At 48.9% G+C, this 22,754-nt stretch overlaps 1 protein-coding gene and 1 pseudogene across 3 annotated transcripts in view; both read left to right on the forward strand.

Annotated features, from left to right (window-relative positions):
* LOC133770576 (double homeobox protein A-like) overlaps nt 1–3,049 on the forward strand; it is an 11,027-nt pseudogene extending 7,978 nt beyond the window's left edge.
* Nucleotides 3,050–4,388: 1,339 nt separating this feature from the next.
* The window catches only part of TMOD2 (tropomodulin 2), a 59,147-nt gene continuing 40,781 nt past the window's right edge, over nt 4,389–22,754 (forward strand). For all 3 annotated transcript variants that reach the window (XM_062205924.1, XM_062205922.1, XM_062205923.1), the window contains exons 1-2: nt 4,389–4,473; nt 20,838–21,031. In XM_062205924.1, coding sequence (XP_062061908.1) covers nt 20,906–21,031 — 126 coding nt within the window. In that variant the 5' untranslated portion in view covers nt 4,389–4,473; nt 20,838–20,905. The remainder of the gene's footprint in view (nt 4,474–20,837; nt 21,032–22,754) is intronic.

Below are 22,754 nucleotides of genomic sequence, written 5' to 3' on the forward strand. Positions count from 1 at the left end.
GCGGCTTCTGTGTGCGTTTAGAAAATGTTCTAAAGTTAGATTGGGTCGCAGTCAGACAACTCTGAGAATATACTAAAAACTACTGGAAAATTGTGGCATGTGAAAAATATAAATATCTTAATAAAACTGCATTTAAAAATTAAAAAGTGTTTAGAGAACAGTTTAATAAAATCCCATCACTCAGCTTCAACCACTATCAATTCCTGACCAATACTGTTGCATCCGCACCCCCATCCAGCCACTCCACCCCCTCCCCAACATCACATTAATTTAAAAGCAAATCCTAGATGCTAATTCTTCTGCAATGTTCAGTTTATTACTCTAAAAGGTAAGGTCTACTTTTGAAAAGCATAATCATGATACCACTATCATATCTAAAAATTTTCAAATCTCCAATTGTCGCATTAATATGATTTTTAAAATTTGTTACTTATTTTCATTTTGTTGGAGAGGGGAGGAGAGAGAGACGGGGGAAGAGAGAGAGAGAGAAACTCTTCCATTAGTGGTTTACTCCCCAAATGACTGCAACAGCTGGAGCTCTGGAGCTGGAACTGGAACTCAAGCTGGGTCTGCCACACAGGCGGCTGTGACCTAAGTACTTGAGCCACCATCTGCTGCTTCCCAGGCTGGAAATGGAAGCAGAGCAGTTACTTGCACCCACGCGCTCTGATACGGGTTGCAGGTGTTTCAAATGGTGTTTTAACCACTGTGCCAAAAGCCCAACTCTCATTAATGTGGTTTTTAAAAACAGCTGCCTTGTTCAAATCAAGATCCACACACTGCATTTGGTGCATCCCTGCATTTCCATGTAGCCATAAGCTTTCTTTCCCCTTTATCTTGCAAATTTATTGAAGAAACTTGAGTTGTCGTCTCACATTGTGGGTTTTGCAGACTGCATCACTGGTGTCATTTAACTTGATCACCATTTCAGGGTGATTCACTTTTAGATGCTTGCTGCCAGTTTCACTAAAAGAACTATTTAATTCAAACTTGACCAACATAGTCACCACTCTTTACATCCTTCCAAGCCACCATTTACTTTGTAGCACACTGAACAGAAATTTTCACATTTAATTTTCACAGTCCCATGTGTTACTATTATTCTGTCTAGAAATGAAGAAAATGAGCCTTAGAGAGGGTGAACAATCTGGCCACAGCCAATCCACATAAAGGTCTGGGTTAAACCTGGGCTGTCATTTGTTCCATCAGAGTTCCTGATCTCCTCCCCTGTGGCTTGTGGTGGTTGTTTTTAATCAGTATTAGAAAGGAGTTTCTCACTGCACACAAAGACCTTTCAGCTTCAGGTAACAGGAAATTGCATCTCACACGGACTCAACAGTAAGGATGTTTATCATCCGGTCCAACAAGAATCCTGGAAGCAGGGCAGCACGGGGCTGACTGATTTACTGACCCAGCTACAGCCCAAGTTCTCACATCCCTGTACTCTGCCATCATCATCAGTGGTGGACTTCACCCTCAGGCTGGCTCCCCGACGGCCATTCCGGTTTCAGGTGACCGCAGGAGATGCAAGGACATCCAGTGGAGATGGTGGCAGGTTTAAGTTCCAGAAGACACTTCGCAGAAGCTCCTCCAGCCTTAGCAGCAAAATGGGGTCGGGGCCAACTCCTAATCTCCCATAGACCAATTAAGAGGATTCTGTTCCCCCTGCCCCTGACAGGTTTAGGAGGGTACCTCTGAGATGGTCCTGGTGAGTGATACACCTCCACACAGGCCTCTATAAGGAAGGAGAGGGCAGGTAGATGCTGAGTAGGCAAGCAATAGTATCCCAGACCTGTTCCTAATGGGGTCTGCAACATATTCCAGTGTGAATAATTAAAGCGCTTCATTATAGATGCCACTGAGAATTTTTCTTTTATGTGTGTGACATTTGCTGTCCACCCATCAGCTTCCTCATTTGCATGAAGAGGCTACACAGAGATCTGCAAGGTCCCTTCTCGTTCTAAGACTTGTGTTTCAGTTCCACATTTTCATTTTCAAAAAAGCAAGTGGAAAAGTTCAATCTACAAGATACGGTCCAGAAACAATGATGGGTTTCAACTGATGAATCACAGGCATGATGGCATCCTTTCTCCCTTAATCCAAACAAGACATAGACATAGAGTTAAAAAGAACTAAAAAGACTGCATCTGGTAGGTAAAGTGTTCCAGCTTCCTCATGCATCCATTGTACCTAGAAGGGTTGGGGTTGGGGCCCAGCGAATTAAGCTACCACTTGTGGGTCCCATACCTAGTCCCAGCTGTCTCACTTCTGATCCAGCTCCCTGCTAATGGGGCTGGGAAAGCAGAAGATGACCCAAGCATTTGGGAGACTTGGATGGAGTTCTGGGCTCCTGGCCCGGCCCTAGTCATTGTGGCCATTTAGGGAGGAACCAGCAGATTGGTGATGTCTTTCTCTCTCTCCTTCTCTGTCACTCTGACTTTCAAAGAAATAGATGAACATTAAAAAAAAAAAAATTCACTAACGCAGCTGTCATGGTACAGACAGAGATGGACCGGACGCTCCTTTTCATAACTCACTTTCAGCTTGTTATCAACATCCTCCTGGAGCTTACATGTGGCTCTGAGTGTACAGGAGAGCTCTTGTGTCTCGCTTTGTCAACTAGAACTTTAAACATTTCTATGTCTGCTTCTTGTCACAGTGCTTCGGAAAAAATGCTCATTCATTTCATCACAAGCAGCCGTATCCTTGTGGGGAACCACAAGAAAACCACAGAGAAAGACAGTATACCACTGAGTGTCTTTTTCTACCCTTTTTCCGATATAAACAAAATGTTATTAATGCTTTATTATTTTCAGCTTCTGGCTACCATCAGCTCTTTTGGGGGAAAATTTCCGGCTTGATCTGTAAGAAGCCCCTTTTTGATTTAGCAGAAGGCTACGGTTTGCATCAACCGAAGACACCCTGTTTATTCCCACAGGACATTTGGAATATCAAGAAGGTCCCTAGTACAGTCTGCAATTGGCACACTATCCCCAAGAGCCTCGGAGAATTTGCTTTATTTTCTGATCCAGCCCAGGCCTCTTTTTGAAGTGTATGGAGGAAAGACAGTGTGGCGGGCGGTGGAAGGGGAGACAGACGTCACCACCAGCTGTGTGACCCTGAAGTCACAGCACCTCTCTCACTGGAGGAAAAACACAATTCTCACTGCAGAAAAAAAAAGCCTGGCTCTGTCCATCTTAGAGGGTCATTGCAAAAAACCAAGTGGAAACATGAATAGGAAAACAGTTTCACAAATGCAAAGGGGGGCTGTTACTTTCACATATGGAATTCCCTCTACAGCACTTTTCTCTTTTCAGACTGCAAACCACACGCCAGACGGAGCAGGATGCTCCACCTCCACGCAGCGTTCACCCAGTTGGGATTACAGGCCCCATGCTTCATCCAGCCCCCACCACAGACTGAAATACCCGGAGAAACCACTTAACAAAAAATACACCTTCAACTGTGAGGGTCAGCGCCTTAAGCAAAGGTTACACTCAAGACTACACAGCCAGGGTTCAGCAAAGAGAGACCACCTCTAATTTAAAACGTTTCCAGAAGGTGACCCTACTGTGCTACGCAGTTTCATAATTCTGCTCTCCGTCCCCTGGCACCTCACCCCACTTCCACGCTTCGGAAGCAAGACCTATGTGTTTGTCTCCTTGTATTTCCCAAGGAGCTGGCACAAAGGACATCCCAGCACGTCTTCAGGGCCCAACAGCAAGAAATCTTTACCCAGCCCTGCAAGACCCAACTATCTGTCGTTTAACTCTACAGAAACCATAAAAATGATTTTTAAAAAAATTGGCATCAAAAATAAATTCGTCTTTGAATCCCCCGCTACCACCAACTTTGAGAAGGCCCCTCCTGGGCAAGGCGTGAGCCTAGGAACTCCCTGGCAAGGAAGGCTCCCGCCCGGGGAAGCCAACACCCTCACAACCTCGGGGCGGCCTCGCCTAGCTCGTCGCCCTCTCCCCTGCATCTCGCCCAGCTCCTCCCGCCCGCCCCCAGGCAGGCACACCAGGGAGTCCCGGGCTCTCCCCGAGCCGGGTGGGAACGAGGGGTAGACCACGCGCAAAGCTGCCCACTCGCCCAAACGCTCCTCACAAGCCCTGGCCACGCACCCTATCCTCAAGGCAGCCCGCGCGGCCTCGCCCCGGCCGAGGCCGCCCTCTTGCGCACCGCCGACACCTGCCGGAGAAGCGCAGACACGCGCACGCGCGCGCGCGGGGTGCGGAGCCCGGGGCCGCGGCCGCCCGGGCCGGGGTCCCGCCTGCGCGCGCCGCCGGGAACTACGCTTCCCAGCCTGCCCCGCTGCAGCCGCGCGCCCCGCGCCGCGCCCGGCCGGGAGCCGCCTGTTGATCGCCGCGCTCGCCCCGGCCGCGGCGCCGCCCCAGCTCTGCCCGCCGCGCTCCCGCCGGGCTGACGGACGCACGCCCAGTACCGCCGGCTCCGGGATGGGCGCACGGACTGGTGAGCGCGCCGGGGGCGGGTGGGGGCCTGCCGGGGCCCGCTGCGGTCTGCAGCCGCCGCGCCCGCTCTGCCCGCTGGAGGATGCTCCGCGGCGTGGGCGCCCGGCGGGGCGGGAGGCGCAGCCCGGCTGTGGGTCCCCCGCCCCGCACTGCGGTTCCGCAGCCTCTGCAGCCCGCCGGGCCTCTGCGGCGAGGGCGCGGTCGCCGGTTCCCCCGGGTTGCGGGGCTGGGTTTTTCCACGCTGGGCTTTGTTCCCTACTTTCTCCCTTCCTTGAGCGTTTGATGAGCACGGGAGTCGCACGCCTCTGCTGTGTTGTTAACGCGAGCGACGGGGAAGCGGGCCTCTGGTCCGAGGCTTTTCTGCGGGCGCTCGGAGCTGTCACTTGCTGGAGGTTCAGCCTCCGGGCAAGCGGCCTCGAGCAGGCCCTCCATCCCGGACCTCTTTTTCTGCTTGGAGAAGTGTACGTGCGTGCACCCTGAGCCTGCTTGTATTGACCTGCAGAAACGCTTGGCTTAAAATGATATTAATGATAATATCAATAATAGGCTCCTAATGGGAATATTTAATTGACATGTGCAATGCAGTCAAAATGCAAACGAGGGAAGAAGGAGGCCCCTGATGGACGCTGGGCTCCCTCCGAGCCTGGGACACTCCTAGTCCTTGGGAAGGAGGTGAAAAAAACATAGGGGTGAGGGAGATATTTTTAAAAATCTGACTCTGGTCTTAGCTCCACCCTGGGTGAGTCCCTTCACCCCTCCGAGCCTCTGTTTTTTATGTCAGATGGGGTGCATGGGCCCAGTGATCTCTGAACAAACCCGTGTTCTTGCAAGAACAGAACACTGAAGAGACGCGGGTGCCCCTGTTTCTCAGCAGCCCAGAAAGCCTGGTTGTGAAGAGCAAGCAGCTTTGCCCCAACCAGAAGGGAAGATTTCCAGGGGCTGAGGGGGTCTGATTGTTTTTCAAAAATGAAACATATCCTATAGTCCCAGTCTTGTCTAACCCAGTAGTCATGTATTACGCTCCTTGTGCTGTTGGCAAAAGACTCTGAGTTGGCAGGTGGCAAGGTGGTTGTGGTTGGTTGGTTTTTAATTTGCTTTGGAGGAGGTGATGGCATCGGAGATAAAGGGCGAGTGACTCCTGGGGACTGGGCCTGAACTCCAGTCCAGTCAGAAGGAGGTGGGGGAGGAAGGCGCAGCCAGGCCCCTGCAGGGAGCGCGTACACTGAGGACGCCGGAGGATGCTGCTGGCTCATTGTCTGGAAATCCCTGCACACAGTAGAACGTGCCAGAACGCCAGCACTGTGCAAACCCTCGCCTGACCCGCACTTCCACTAGGGGAGGACACCTTTGCGTGGAAGGTGGCTGGGCAGCGGGATTTCCGCATTGCTGTGTGGGGTCTTCCCACAGACTGCTTGGGAGCATGGAGAGGTTAGCAGGAGCTCACCGCTGTTAACCTGATGGACGCGTTCAGCAGCATCTGCAGTGGGTCTCTGTTGTGATGCAGTAAGGCCATTGCCTTCCAAAAAGACACAGGGACCCCGGGGATGGGACCTGATGATTGTAGGTTAGAATACATGACATAGCCAAGAACTGAGTGGTGGGAACTTTGAAAGAATACCAAGAAAAAGACGATTTGGGGACGAGCGGGACATGCATTCATATTGTGGCGTTGCGCTTCATTTCTTAGGGGCAGTAGTGACGCTGGGTCTCAGGGGTCCGCCCTTGTTCTCTAGAGATGCGGACATAAGAGGCGAAGTGTCGGACATAAGAGGTGAAGTGTCGTGCCATCTGCAGCTTCCAGCAGTGTGGGGCGGCAGAGCAAGTTCAGGAAAGTAGCAGGGGTGGCAGGGTGATGACAGTTGGTGAGACTGGATGGTATATGGGTGTTTACTGTAACATTCTTGTAACTTTTCTGGAGTTCCTTTTTTTAAAAAAACAAAAAGATTTATTTACTTATTTGAAAGTGAGAGTTACACAGAGAGAGAAGGAAAAGCAGAGAGAGAGAGAGGCAGAAAGAGAGAGAGGTCTTCCATTCGCTGGTTCACTCCCCAGTTGGCTGCAGTGACAGCCAGAGCTGCTCCAGGAGCCAGGAGCCTCTTCCAGTCTCTAACGCAGGTGCAGGGGTCCAAGCACTTGGGCCATCTTCCACTGCTTTTCCAGACCATAGCAGAGAGCTGGATCGGAAGTGGAGCAGCCAGGACATGAACCAACACCCATACAGGATGCTGGCACTGCAGGCAGCGGCTTTACCCACTACTCCACAGCGCCAGCCCCTTTTCTGGAGTTCTAAACCATGGGTGGGAAACATCTGGTAACCAGGGAATTGAAATTCAATAAATCTGTAGTAGACTAATTTTTAAGTTGATAATAATTTTGTATGGCCTGCAAGTGACGTGATAACTATCCAAATGGCCCTTGGCAAAAAACAGGTTCCCCACCCCTGGTGGAGAATCACCTTTAAAAGAGATTGATAAAATCAGTAAAGAGAACAACACAGAGGATCGTGCGGCTAGAGACAGACAGCTTGCTGTCCAGTCTGTGGGGAGTTCCTTGACTTCAAGCTCCCGAGGTTTAAATACTGTTGAAGGTATGTATGGGATCAGGGGAAGTTCTCTTTGGTGATTCGTTTTGTCTGCTGTCAATTATTTATGCTAAAGGCACCCCAACACCAAGCTACAACCTCCAAGTACAATTGCCCTTAGAATCCACTGGGGATTGCTTGATGACCCCCTTCAGATCCTGAAATCTACGTATAAATCCCTTAGGTCACATAGCAGTGTTTGCATATAATCTATACACGTCCTCGCTTATAGTTCAGATCATCTCTAAATTATTTGTAATACCTAATACAATGTATCTTATGTAAATGGTTGTCATACTGCATTGTTTAGAGAGTAATGATACATGTTAGTATAGATTTTTTTCTGAAATTTTTTTAAATTTATTTAAAGACAGAGTTACAGAGAGAGAGAGAAGGGGAGAGACAGAGACAGAGAGAGGTCTTCCATCCACTGGTTCACTCTCCAAATGGCCAGAATTGCCAGGGCTGGGCCACCCTGAAGCCAGAAGCTTCTTCTAGGTCTCCCACCTGGTTGCAGAGGCCCAAGCACCTGGGCCATCTTCCTCCGCCTTCTGAGGTGCACCAGTAGGAAGCTGGATCAGAAGTAGAGCAGCCGGGCCTCAAACTGGTGTCCATATGGGATGCTGGCATCTCAAGCAAAGGCCTAAGCTGTTATGCCACAACGCCGGCCCCTGGAATGTTTTATTTCTGTGGCTGGTTGAATCTGCATCTTGCAGTATATGCAGCCAGAGGGCTAACTGTGTTAGTAATTCCCCCAAACCTCAGAAATCCTAGCCCTACCCAAGAATCATCTTGAATGCACTGTTCTTTCCTTCTGTACATCTGAGATCTGTCAGCAAGAAAGGAAACTTGAGAATGTAGGGAGTGATTCTGTTAGGTTTGAGTTAGGGTAGTGTTGGGGAAAGGATAGATTCATTTATTATTTATTTATTTGAAAGGCAGGGATACAGAGAAAGATGGGGAAAGAGAGAACTCTTCCATCTGCTGATTCACTCTCCAAGTGGCTACTATGGCTGGGGCTGGGCCAGGCCAAAGTCTGGAGCCAGGAGCTTCTTCTGGGTCTCCCATGTGGATACAGGGGCCCAAGCACTTGGGTCATCTTCTGCTGCTTTCCCAGGTACATTAATAGGGAGCTGGATTGGAAGTGGAGCAGCCAGGACTCGAACTGGTGCCCTTATGGTTCCCTGGTGCTGCAGGTGGAGACTTAACCTGGGGCACCACAGCGCTGGCCCCTGGATCTGTATTCTCATAGATTCTGAGTTGTGCAGAGAAGTTCTTGTGCTTGTGCTTAAGACATTTCCTGTTAGCACACCAACAAGACAGAACCAGTACCAGATGTAACACTGAATCTCTTCTGCAGAATCCTCTGCTACAAAAGTATTTTCTATGCCTGAATGTGTCTGTGTGTGTTTATACATAAAAATTTTAATTTAAGGTATATACACTTGCATGGCCAAGGTAACAAATGTGTGTATATTTCTGAATCTCTCAATCGGTGTTTTCCAAAAATATATACAATGTCAATAGGTATTCAAAGAAAGTACCTAGTCAGATTTGGAGAAGCAAAGAAGAAAGGATTTGTTTCTTCTTGAATTTTCAGAGCCTTTCATGGGTTAGTAATCACTGTGCGTGGGTTGAAGTTGGGGTGGGAATGACTGACTCTAGGTCACAGTATGAAATGTTTCCCAAATTGTGTGTAATAGAAAAACACAGAGGGCCTAGTGTTGCCTGGCACCAGTTTTGGGAAACACTGCCTTTAGCGCATTTTGGGGTGGACGGTCAGGATAGTTGGAGAAGAGTGAGGTCATACATGTTTGTAACTTGTGCTTCCCATAACCTACAGATTTGAATGCAAATTCAGTTTCTGGTTCTAGTGGATAACTCTTTGACCACAATCTGCTTGTCCAACTTTAATTTCCCATTTCTCCCTATAAACTCTCCTGCTTAGTACTTGTATATGCTGGGCCATTTTTATTTTCAGTACATGAAAAAGCCATTTAGATGTAACTCCACAGGTTTTGCGGGTGTGTGAAGTGAGATGCCCTGCTGAGCCCTGGCTCTTCAGTGGAGCTAAGATGGCACTTTCCTCCTCAAGCCACGTTGGGTTCCTGGCCTTGGCCTTGTGTCTTAGCACAGCCTTCTTCAAAGCTGTGACTTACTGCTGGCTCTGCTCTTATTAATGCCTGCCCCATTAATGATTTCTTTCATGTGCATCCGCAGTACTCCTGAATGCCCCTGGTGACAGCTGAGTGCAGTGGGAGTGATGTCAACCCTGGGACTGTGAGTGACAGGAGCTTCTGAAACAGTCACAAGGCCAGCTGTGCCAAGCCTGAACATGGGGAGAAAGGAAGCTGAGGTTCCAGCCCCAAGAAGGAACCGGGAGGACTCTATCGCAGTGGTTGGACAAGTCTGGAGACTATCGAGTAGGGCTGCTGTTCATCCTCATTGGTTAGAGACAGGCTTTCTGATTGGGCAGTTGCTAAATGCATTTCCCCTTGATATGCCACTGTGAGTCAAGGTGTACACAGAACCCACAGGTCATAACAAAACATAGATCAAAGGCTACCTGCTAGGCAGATGCCAATGAAGGAGACAGGCTAAGTGGGTCAGAGACCACATGAGCAGGCAGAAGCCAGGAGGGTACCTGAATCAAAGGACAAAGAGCAGGTGATCCCTGGTGCCAGTCAGGAAGGTGGAAGCCCTTAGGTTTCCAAGTGCAAGATGAGGGGACACGGTTACCACAGCTGGGCAATTAAAAACCAGAAAGGCACAGATATACCTAAGTGGACAGCAAGGAGGTAGACAGAGTTCACGAAACAGGAATTTCTCAGAAAGAGGGACCAGGCAGCAGCAGGAATAGGATCCATCAGGAGAGGTGTAAGCCACGAGGTGGTCTGGGCGGACAATAAGATGACCATGTGGAAGAGCCTCTGCCCCAACCACAAAGTCTCCTGTCTGTCTGTTGCCGAAGTGGAAACCTGTCTCACTGGCCAGCCCACACTGTGGCAGTCACGACGACACCTAGTGATGCCAACCCAAGGTTCTACCTCTCTGTGGTCAACAGACCCTAACTAGGAAAAGAGGGAGAGAATGCCCTAGGGAAGATTATTCCCAGTGCAAGGACAAAAGAATGGTTGAGACTGGGAGATTGTGTGCGTTGGGCCTTGTACCTGGTACATACGTGTCACCTTCAGCTTTACTTCTGCCCTCTGTGTACTGGTCTTTGTCAGTTTTACAGAGGATGTCACTTGCACACATGACTGTACCATCAGACCCTGGACTAATTGACTCCAATGCCCATACTTTAGTCTTCTGTGTCTTTCTAAACCTGGAGGGGAGCAGTCACTAGTAGGCACATTGTTACAGAAGGGAGCTGTTTTCAAACACAGCTTACGCTCTGAAAGTTTTTAAGAAGTAAGATTGGGAAAGTAAGTATGCATAGTCTCATATACCAGCTCTTCATTCTGGAAAGGTTTGCTCTTCATTCCCCTTTCAGCTCACTCCTTCCCACCGCCATATATGTGAGCATCTACAAGGTTTTTATTAGTCACCTTTTCATTATTGCAGTTAGGTACCTGAGGCCTATGAAAGAGGCTTATTTTGGCTCATGGTTCTGAAGGTTCACAGTCCAAGATCAAGAGAGGTCACTGGTTTGGCCTCTGGTGATGGCATTTTTGATGGTAGAATCTAGAAGTGGCAGAGACAGGGAGTGCACAGATCTAGCCATCATCTCTTTGTAAAGCCACTGGAATTCAATCACTGGGCATTGCCCTGGGGACCTAGCCTAATCTAACCATTTCCCAAAGTCTCCACCTCCAAACAGCATAATTGGGTTAGACGCCCACTTTCTTAGTATCCTTAACATAAGACTTTGGCTCTACATTTTTGGTTTCGGGGGACAGCTCTTCAAGCCATGGCCCCTTGCTATATTTTTCACCTGAGATCCCTCCTGTCCCACCTCATCCTCTGTCCTTCATCCTCAGCAAGTGTTTCCCAGCGTGTGGCAGGCACATTTGGTTGTTTAAGAAAGTCAGCTATCTGCAAATCAGATAGCTAAATTCCAAAGTGTGGGCTATAGATGGTCCATCTTTGTGTTTGTCCTGTAGCTAGAAACAAATGAAATATATAGGATCAATTCATGTTTTGCTGGAGGCTACACTGATAAGCTAAGTTTGTCCTAATTTGCTAAATTTAGAAAACATACATTTGGCTCTTGCACAATTGGAATCACTGTTTAAAAAATATTGAGGAATATTGACGATATATGAGTACGAAAAGGAGTGGATAACCAGCTCTCAGTTACCAGCATCTCCCCCCCACTTAGGAGTAAATCATCGCCAGTGCATTGAAGCCGCGAGTCCCCCTTCGCCCGTGAAACTCCCCACCCTCCCATGGCAGTGTCTCTGCCTCCACGGCGGACCTGATAGCGTTCCTCCATGTGTGTACGCCCCTAAGAAATTCACAGCACTGCGGGCCTGTTTAGAAAACGTCCCACTTGGTTTTCTTAGGAGTATTTTTCCTTTGTTTACCCTTTTGGATAACTGAGTCTTTGGTTCCGTTTGGCTGCCTGACTGGGCTTTGGTTCTGTCTTTATGTGTAGGTGGGGCCAGAAGGCTGAGCACGCCATGTTGGATCTTACTCTCTCCTTCTGCGCCACAGTCCAGCAAGTGAGGGGCTGGACAGAGAGGCACAGAAAGCCGCCCTCCTTCTTTTCCTCCCCAGGACTTGTATCTCCAGGCACCAGGAAGCGTTGTTTAAGGGCCCACGGTCACCCCCCCTCCCGAGAGCTCAGTTCTTCCCCCCGCTTCTCCTTCCTCCGTGTCTCTGCCCACTGGACTCAAGGAAGCCCGCGTGGCGTGTGCTTCGCTCCCGTGCATGCCTCGGGGTCTTGCTGCACCTTGAATGCTTGCTACGGGACAGGGGCTCTGCCAGGAGCGAGGCTGCAGCCGTGCTTGGCAGACTTCCCAGGGCAGCTTCTCTAACAGCAGGCGAAGGTGAACACCTGCGGGGCCAGGGCGGGGGCGCAGCAGCTGGTCCTGAGCCAGAAATCTAAGATTTGGCTTTCAAAGCTGTCAGAACTCTGTGTGCTTCTCCACAGTGTACCCTTGTTTAAAAAAAAAAAAAAAAAAAAAACAGTGACCAAATCTTCCAGTTGAAATAGAAAGACACACACACACCCCAGCCTTTTCTGTTGTTGTTGTTTTTGTCTCCTCTGGCTTTGAAAACCCCTGCTACATGGGCACAATGATTTGTTTAAATGGGCACTGTTACGTGGTATTGATGTGTTACTGCAGTTACTTATACTTCATGCCATTAAGCTCAGAGAGCGTGGGTTATCATTTGCTTTGTTCACAGCTGTGGTCCCAGCAATGTCTAGAAAAGGTAGGCTTTCAAGAAGTGTGGTTGAATGAAGGCACCGGTGCGCGCTGAGCTGGAGAAGCCCGGGATGTAATTATCCCCACATCGCCTTGTCATCCTGGAGTTTGTGGTGTAGCTGGAGAGAGCTCCACATGTGTAACACATAAAACGATAACCAGAGTAAAGGATGAACAGGGGGTGGGCGACACAGGCCGCGCAGATTTAGGCAGAGAAGCAGCGTCTGCGGGCTTAGGTGAGCTCTGAAGATTCCGTGGTCAGGAGTGGAGACAGTGGGTGCAGTAGAAAGTGACTCTGTGGGTCACTTCACCTCTCTAAGCTCATTCCCTCCCTTTGACATGTGTTGCACAGTGTTTATTGAGCACCTCCTATGTGTTGAGACCCATGTTAGAATCCAGTATTCTATCAGTGAATAAAACTGATAACAATCCTCACCCTTGCGGAGATTAGCAGAGAAGATAGAGCTAACACAGTAACTGTGCTAAAGCCAAGGGCAGCTGTGACCTAAGGGGCGACATGGGAGTGGGGAGTGACCCCGACCTTGTCTTGGGGCCCGAACAAGGCCTCCCTGAGGCAGCGAGGCTTGTGCAGAGACCAGAGTAGGATTGCAGTTGGCCGGGGGGGGGGGGGGGGGTAAGAGTGCTCCGAGCAGAGGGGACAGCATGAGGCATGATGCAGTTCCTGGATGGAACTGGATGGTCCAGGAGGCGATGGGGAGTGCAATGCACGATGAGGCTGACAAGGATGACAGAGGCCAGACTGCGAATCTGAACCTTATCCTCCAGGCAGTGGGGAGCCACTGGAAGATTTTAAGTAACTGGAATGGAGTTGCTTGAAAAGATCGTTGTGGCCATTAGTACAGAGAATGCATTGGTAGGGCTGGGTGTGGGCACTGTGGAGGAGTGAACTAGGTGGATTCTCAATAATTTTTTTTTTAAGATTTTATTTGTTTGAGAGGCAGAGTTACTGACAGAGAGAAGGAGAGACAGAGAAAAAGGTCTTCCACCCTCTGGGTCATTCCCTAAATGGCTGCAATGGCTGGAGCTGGGCCAATCCAAAGGCAGGAGCTTCCTCCAGGTCTCCCACTTGCGTGCAGGGGCCCAAGTACTTGGGCCATCCTCCACTGCCCTCCCGGGCTGTAGAAGGGAGCTGGATTAGAAGAGGAGTAGCCAGGACATGAACCGGAGCTCATATGGGTGGCTGGTGCTGCAGTCTGAGCTTAGCCTACTACACCACAGCACCGGCCCCATCTCAATACCTTTTAAGTAAGGACAGGATTTGGCAGTTGATTAGTGGGGAAGAAAAAAGGCAGAGAAGATAGCAAGGATGCTTTTTGGGTTTCTTGGCCAGCTTCCTGGATTGGGAAAGATGATGTGAGCACTTCTGACATGTATGAGTTGTCTGAGGTGGCCAAGGGAGATGTGAGTTAGACCGTGGGAAATATATGGATCCAGCCCTCAGGATCAAAGTCTGGGATGAAAACATAGATTTTACAGATGTCAGAATACAGATGATCACTAAAACGGGGGGCAAAAAAATAAAAAAAAAAATGAGGGGCAGATGAGCTCTCCCAGAGAGAATCTGTACTAGAGGACAGAATTTCTAAGACAAGAGCTTGAAGGTTGCCAGCATTTAGGTGGAGAAAGAATTGCCAAAAAGAGACCAAAAAGGAGTGTTCAGAGAGAGAGTAGAGAAATCGTCCATGTTGCTGGGTCACTCAGCTCTGGACTTCAGTGGCCCTGCAGAGCTGGGATCTGAGCCAGGCCTCAACAGCAGAGCACATTGGATAGGCCCTGAAAACAGAGAAGGGCATTGCAAGTAGTGTGGCTGTGTCGGCCAGCTTCCCAGTGAGAGGCAGAGGATATGCTGAGACGGGATAGTTTGAGAAAATGTTAGTAACCAGGGCATTTACAGGGTTGTGGGGAGGGGATAGGAGATGGAGAGCTCTGGCAGTACTGTCAGCAGGGACCCTTCACCACCCCAAGGCCTAAAGTCAGCCAGGGGAGGGTGGTGCACAAACAGGGCTGCCTGCTGGGAGACGTGGCCTCCTGCACTCAACCTTCCTCTCCGCCCACCTCTCCTTTCCTGCTCATGGCCAAACAGAAGCCAGAAAGGATGGGAAGCCATTGATGCGGTCTGACCAGATCAGCGTTCTGAGAGCAGAGCAGGGTGGCGAGTGGGTGCGGAAGGGCAAAGAGCAGATGTCCTGAGTGGTTTATCTTGGGAACCAAATGTTCAGGTAGGGGCGTATACTCTTTCCTATGGCCCCTGTAACAGAGTTAGTGGCCTAAACACAAATGTATTATCTCACCATTTTGGAGGTACGACATCTGACATAGATGTCACCAATTATGTCGAGTTGTCAGTGGAGCCTCCAGAAGGCAGAATCCATCCCTAGCCTTTCCCAGCTGCAAGGGGCTGCCGAAGCCAGAAATCACATCGCTGCTCCCCTCTGTTTGTGTTGCCACAGCTCCTTCTCTCACTCTTCTCCCTGCTTCTTCCAGCTCTTAGGAGCTTTTTGTGTTAGAGGAGACCCATCCAAATAATCAGGGCGAATGGCTCCATTTGAAGATTCTTAATGTAAATCATACCCACGGAAAATACCATACCCACAGGTCTGGGGAGTAGGACGTGGACATCTTTAGGGGCCACAATTCTGCCTCCCACAGGGAGTGGATAAGCCGTTTTGCCTGGAGTGGAGGGAAGAAGGGCAGATTAAAGCCAGGTCTGGGGAGTCTGGGATGCTAGGCTGAGCTTCCTTCCGCAGACAAGAGGGAGCTCTTCCACGTTCTTAACCAGGGCAGTGGCTTATGGGCAGTGTTGAGAAAGACGAGCCCATCCTAGTGCTCTGGCTGCTTTAGAGGGTAAACCTAAAACCTTAGCAGATGCAGTTAGAATAGTCCAGGCAAGAAGGAATAGGGGTCCAGAATGAGAGTGAAGAGAAGGGATCGTGTGAAAAGTGATGTACCACAGGCATCTGCAGAACTGCCAACCAACGGGACATGGAAGGGAGGGGCGAAAGCTAAGGTTGGTGAACAGTGGAGGTCGCTCACTGACAGCAGATGTATTGCAGGGGGAGGTGAGGCTCTGGGGGTTAGATTTAGGAATCTTGTGTAGAAATACAAATAGAAGCTTATCAGCTCAACAGTACCACTCATTTGAAAGCACACCAATATGTTACGTAACATCAAGAAAAAATACTGTCAATTAAAACATGACACATACTTTCTGAAAAGTACAATTTCACTTCATTAAAAGAGGTGTTTTAGACCTCTACAAAGATATTTTGAAATCTTTTTATTGAGGTGTAGTTGGTGTATGATAAAGTGCATGTTTTCAAGTGTGCACTTTGATGGGATGTGACCTATGCATGCACCTGTCATACGGTGCCTATGCTATCACCATCAATCTCCTATCCCCTCCCCACAACCCTGTAAAAAAAAACCACACAGCTCCCAAAGTTTCCCATGTGCCTTTAACTTCTCCCACCTCTCTTTTACCCCTCAGCAGCTCCTGACTTCTGTCATATAGATTAGTCTACATTTTCTGAAGTTTTATGTAAATGAAATTGTGTACCCGCTTTTGGGCCTGACTTCTTCCATTCATTATAATTATTTTGCTGTTCATCCATGTTGTGTCCATCAGTGTTTCATTGTTTTATGTCAATGAGAAGTACTCCATTATGTGGACTCCCACAGTTTGTGTATCTGTTCACCTGCTAATGATCACTCAGGCTGTGTGCAAGCTTTGGCAGTTACAAAGAAACATGCACCAAATATACTTTTCAAAACCATGTGTCTTTCCTATGCATACAGAAAAAGGGAAAATGTAAGTGAAATGAATAGCTTGTTATTCTTCACATTCAGAGTCCAACTTTTTTTTTAAGATTTATTTATTTTATTTGAAAGGCAGAGGGGCCAGCGCTGTGGTGCAGTGAGTTAAAGCTCTGGCCTCAGCGCCGGCATCCCATATGGGTGTGGGTTCAAGTCTTGGCTGCTCCATTTCAGATCCAGCTCCCTGCTAATGTACCTGGAAAAGCAGTAGATGGCCCAAGTGTTTGGATCCCTGCATCCACGTGGGAGACCCGGAAGAAGCTCCTGGCTGCTGGCTTCAGATCAACTCAGCACTGGCTGTGCCGTCATTTGGGGAGTGAACCAGAAGACCTCTCTCTTTGAGAGACTGTCTTTCAAATAAATAAAATAAATCTTTAAAAAAAAAAAGAAAGAAAGGCAGAGTTACAGAAAGAGAGATAGAGTTATGATATCCTCTGGTTCACTCCCCAAGTGGCTATGGAAGTAGAGCAGCTGGGTCTCGAGCTGGTGCCTTTATGTGATGCTAGTGTCGCAGGCAGTGGCTTTACCAGCTACACCATAGTGCCAGCCCCAGTAGTCCAATTTTTTAAGTCACTTTTTGACTCATAGACAATATGTGTTTTGTCCCCCCACTAAGTATATCCCCTGTGCCACTAAGGGTTAATTGAGTTAAAATAAAAATTTGGGTTGATTGATTTAACAATCTGGAAAAGAGCTGAGAGCCATTGGTTGTGGGCACCTCAGCCTGCTCTGTAGTTACATGGACTAGTCTCTGTGGACCTGCCTGCTCTGTAGTTACGTGGACTAGTCTCTGTGGACCTGCCTGCTCTGTAGTTATGTGGACTAGTCTCTGTGGGCCTGCCTGCTCTGTAGTTACGTGGACTAGTCTCTGTGGACCTGCCTGCTCTGTAGTTACGTGGACTAGTCTCTGTGGACCTGCCTGCTCTGTAGTTACGTGGACTAGTCTTTGTGGACCTGCCTGCTCTGTAGTTACGTGGACTGGTCTCTATGGACCTTCCCTCGGGAGTGCTGCTCCTCACACCTGCATCGCCTCCTCCCCACAGTGGTTTTCTTCCTGGGCTTAGAAAGAGCATTCAGGGGCCAGGGCTGTGGCACAGCAGATAAAGCTGTCACCTGCAGTGCCAGCTTCCCAAATGGGTACCAGTTCGAGTCCTGGCTGCTCCTCTTCCAATCCAGCTCCCTGTTAATGCACATGGGAAAGCAGCAAAGGATGGCCCAAGTGCTTGGGCCCCTGTATTCATGTGGGAGACCTGGAAGAAGCTCTTGGCTCCTAGCTCTGGCCTGGCCCAGCCCTGGCTTTTGCAGCCATTTGAAGAGTGAACCAGTAGATGGAAGATCGAGTCTCTCTCTCTCCCTCTCTCTTTCTCTCTCTGCCTCCACCTCTGCCTCTCCTTCTCGGTAACTCTGACTTTCAAATAAATAAATAAATCTTACGGAAAAAAAAAAAAAAGAGCATCCAGCTGTTGGCCCCGAGGTTTCCTTGTAACTTGCCAGCACCTATTCTGTGAATTTTAAAGATGATGCTCCTAATGTTTATATGTATCCAGGCACTGGCAAGTGCATCTTGCCTTGTTGCTGGATTGTAAGCCACATCTCAGTTTCAGAATGTTCAATGCAGTCACCTTAGACACCATTAATGCTGGTAGTTCACCTCGTTCATCTGATGGTTAAGTGCCAGGTTGATGATATCCTTGTCCAGTGTCACACAATAATTAGTGGTAGCTGGGGCCAGAACATGATATGTGCTCCCCTGACGTTAGTAGGACTTTTGCTTGTTTGGTTTCTATTGGAATACAGCAACTGAAATTTAAAAGGAGGGCTTATGAATGAGAAAGAATTGCATTGCATGTGAAGAGACTAAACTAGGCCGGCGCTGTGGTTCAACAGGCTAATCCTCCACCTTGCGGCGCCGGCACACCGGGTTCTAGTCCCGGTTGGGGCGCCGGATTCTATCCCGGTTGCCCCTCTTCCAGGCCAGCTCTCTGCTGTGGCCAGGGAGTGCAGTGGAGGATGGCCCAAGCCCTTGGGCCCTGCACCCGCATGGGAGACCGGGAGAAGCACCTGGCTCCTGGCTTTGGATCAGCACAGTGCGCCAGCCGCAGCGTGCCGGCCGTGGCGGCCATTGGAGGGTGAACCAACGGCAAAGGAAGACCTTTCTCTCTGTCTCTCTCTCACTGTCCACTCTGCCTGTCAAAAAAAAAAAAAAGAGAGAGAGAGAGAGAGAGAGACTAAACTAACTAGAAAGCCACAAGCCTGACCATTCTGAGTGCTTGGATTACTGAGGGATAGGAGTGACATTCTCTGTCCCTGCTCAGTCTTCGGTCTTACCGACTGTGTGCCTTACACAAAACATCTCCCATTTGCAAGTTGTAGTGACTTTGCAGGCCCAACAGAATAAATTCCCATTCTGCACCATGCCCCATCTTTGTCTTGGTTCTTTCCTCTCCCTCCCCATGGGCCCTCTCCTCCAGCCACACGCCAGTGTCATGTACTTTCTTATCTTTGTACCTCCGTTTATGCTGTTCTTCTAGAATGGCCCCTGTACACTCATGTCCACCTCATGACCGCTTCCTTCAAGGCTCAGACACAACCTCTTTCTCACAGTTTCCTTCAACCCCCCCCTCCAACTTTATCTAGTAATGAGTCCCACATGTGGTTTGATTTCCCATTAACAAAAATTTATTTGATGGGGCCGGCACTGTGGCGTAGATGATTAACACCCTGGCCTGCAATGCCAGCATCCCAGCTGCTCCTCTTCCAATCCAGCTCTCTGCTATGGACTGGGGAAGCAGTAGAAGATGGCCCAAGTCCTTGGGCCCCTGCACCCATGTGGGAGACCTGGAAGAAGTTCCTGGCTCCTGGCTTCGGATCAGTGCAACTCCAGCCGTTGCGGCCATCTGAGGAGTGAACCAGTGGATGGAAGACCTTTCTCTGTTTCTACCTCTCTTTGTAACTCTTTCAATTAAATAAAATCTTTAAAAAAATTTTTGTTTGAATGGTAGAGGAGTTAGGGGTGCTGGGATCTCCCATTTGCTGATCAGTGCCCCAAATGCCTACAGCATTCGAGGCTGAAGCCAGGAACCCAGAACTCAACCTGGGACTCCTATGTGGGTGGCAGGAACCCAAGTACTTAGGCTATTACCTGCACTCTCCCAGGGTGCACATTAGCAGGAAGCTGGATCAGAAACAGAGTAGCTGGGACCTGAGCCAGGCTCTTTGACATAGGATTCCAGCATCTTAAGACTGCTGCACCAAATGCCGGCCCGCTCATGTGTTTTAAGCCAACTTTGTAACTTACCTCTAACACTTACCTGCTGTTTGTGTGTCTGTCACAGTTAACTGTGTCTCCTTGGGAGAAGGGGCCATGTCTTGTTTATCCTTGTGTTCCTGTTTTCTAGAACTATACTGGAAAGTGGGTATAGAGCAAACATTGATTGCCGTGAAAGATCTGACCGATGTTAATATTTCCTCAGAGGAAACAGTCACTCAGGCACATTACTGTTTTCCTGAATGCAATATTGTCTTTCTAGTGACGATCTATAAAATCCTCTGCAGGGAGGAAGGGATTGAGTAAAAACTTCACTTTGAGTGAAAGTTTAAGAGTGAAGTGGTATAAAAAAGGGAGTTGAAGTGAAAATGACCTAAGGGGTAAGGGAAAAGAAGTAGGGAGGATAGCAAATGAAACAGCAAGGGAATGGGGGCAGACATTCAGTGTAGGAGTGAAGATGCTGCTTGGGACACTCACATCACGTGTCAGAGTACCTGGGTTCAAGCCCCAGCTCCTCTCCGGATTCTAGCATTCCACGGAATAGCACCCTGGGAAGCAGCAGGTGATGGCTGAGGCCCAGATTGGACTAGCCTGGCCCAGCCCCAGCTGTTAGGGTTATTTGGGGAGTGAACTAGCAGATGGGAGTTCTCTCCCTGTCTCTCTGCCTCTCAAATAAATAAATCAATAATTTAAAATGTAGAATTGGATAGAAATAAAGATAGAACGGAAGATGAAGGAAAGAGAAGTAGAACGAGGGGTGGCGTGGCCAGGATTGAGCATCTTTCTTAGTTTAAAGGCAGGGGAGGCACTGGACAACGCTTTTTCACACACTCCAAGCTCACTCTCTCCTGAATGGATCCCATTTTGCATTCTTCACATCACTCTCTCCCTGAAAGGGCACGAGCGTGCTTCTTACAACTGACTTTCAATGAGTGCCTTGTTCTCCAGTGTTTGTCTACAGAAAGCTGGGGGAGGCAGAGTAAAGTGATGGGAAAGCCCTCACTCCGCTGGGGACCGGAAGGCCAGGCATACACCTCCCAGCCCTGCGGCCGCCAGCAGGGTGCTCAGCCACCTTCCCCTCGGCATCGCATCTGCCCACAGGAGTGGTAACACCTGCCCAGGCCTCCTCACAGGGTGGTCGTAGCGATCGCAACGAGTGACGTGGCGTGCACAGATGGAAGCACGTTGTAGGCTGCCACGTTGCTGTGAAAACGGCGATAATCCTGCCTTGAGGTTAAGTGATTTCACGGACAGCATGCTGTCCCGGTCACAGAAGGAAGATGCCAGTGTTTCTTTTTTCTTGGCAGTGTTCTGAGGTCTCAGGGAGCTGGCCCGCTGACACGTGCACGGCCCATGAGAAGGGCGTCCAGAAGCCATGGCCCTGCCCTTTCAGAAAGAGCTGGAGAAATACAAGAACATCGATGAAGATGAGCTGCTTGGCAAACTCTCAGAGGAGGAGCTGAAACAGTTGGAAAATGTTCTCGATGACCTAGATCCCGAGGTGAGTGACACGGAACCAGAGCAGAGCGGTTAATGAGAGCGTGGGATCAATGGCAGGCCCTGGTCCTTCAGCAACAGTGGAAATCCTTTAGCTCCAAGTGCAAATTCTGTGTCCTTCTAATTGGGTCTGGGTCACTGACTTTTCCAAATGTGCAGGCAACCACAAAGCCACTGTGATGTGATACGGCAAGGGTCTTTCTCAAAAACCAGTTAATGTACTCCTCAGTCAGGTAAAGTATTTTCTGAGGAAGGACTAGTCGGACTTCAAACTCAGGGGAAGAGAAGGGAAGAGGAGGCACCGGAGTGCCTTCTGTGAGTCATGAGTGCTGGGTGCAGACGCCCTTGAGGTGAGCACCCTCATCCCCTCCTTATAAATGAGGAGAGAGACTGGAGCCGTAGTACACATAAGACCCCAGGCCAGACGTCAGAGATAGGTTTAAACCAGCTCTTTACTTCCAAATGCAACCATAATTCGAAACCTATCCTACAATAAAGGATAGAGTAGAATGACCATAGTCATAGCATCAAGTGAATATAAGTGGGGCTTCTAATATTTGTATGTGTTTTTGAAAAGCTATACCACTGATTTGTTGAGCATGCCCTTTCTTCAGCCCTTATAATATTAATCTTTTTTTTAAAAGAAAGCTTTGTTGGCCAGCGCTGCGGCTCACTTGGCTAATCTTCTGCCTGCGGCGCCGGTACCCCAGGTTCTAGTCCTGGTTGGGGCGCTGGATTCTGTCCTGGTTTCTCCTCTTCCAGTCCAGCTCTCTACTGTGGCCCGGGAAGGCAGTGGGGGATGGCTCAAGTCCTTGGACCCTGCACCCACATGGGTGACCAGGAGGAAGCACCTGGCTCCTGGCTTCGGATCGGTGCAGCGTGCCGGCCGTGGCAGCCATTTGGGGGGTGAGCCAACGGAAGGAAGACCTTTCTCTCTCACTCTTTCCCTCTCTCTCACTGTCTAACTCTGCCTGTCAAAAAAAAAAAAAGAGAGAGAGAGAGAGAGAGAAATGCCTAATAGATGGAATAAAGATTGGCTTAAAAAGGGCCCAAAGCAACATTGATTAAAAAAAAAAAAAAAAAAAAAGCTTTGTTTATTCATTTAGTTGAAAGAGTTCCAGAGAGAGAGAGAGAAAAAATCTTCTGTCCACTGGTTCACTCCCCAAATGGCTGCAACAGCTAGTGCTGGGCCAAGCTGAAACCAGGAGCTTCATCTGGGTCTCCCCAAACTCTTGGCCCTTTTTTGCTAAGCTTTCCCAGGCCAATAGCAGAGAGCTACATCAAAAGTGGAGCAGCTGAGACATGAACCAGCACTAATATGGGATGTCAGAGTTGCATGTGGCAGCTTTACCCGCTATGCCACAGTGCCAACCTTGATGATGTTAATCTTAAACTTGGAATTGTAGGCATCCAAAATAGTGATTTTACTATAAATAAAATAACTAAAATAAAATTTTTATATTGTATTCTGATATGCTAAATACTTGGATGTTATATTCACTTCAAGAAAGAGAAGTGTTCTAGTTTGGTATTTTTTTAAAGATTTATTTATTTGAAAGAAATAAAGAGAGAAGGAGAGATAGAGATCACCTATCTACTAGTTCACACCCAAGTGGATGCAACAGCCAGGACTGGGTCAGACCAAAGCCAGGAGCCAGGAGCCTCCTCCGGGTCTCCCATATAGTTTCAGAGTCACAAGTACATGGGCCATCTTCTACTGCTTTCCC

Source organism: Lepus europaeus, chromosome 11 (assembly GCF_033115175.1).
Source record: "Lepus europaeus isolate LE1 chromosome 11, mLepTim1.pri, whole genome shotgun sequence".
NCBI lineage: Eukaryota > Metazoa > Chordata > Mammalia > Lagomorpha > Leporidae > Lepus > Lepus europaeus.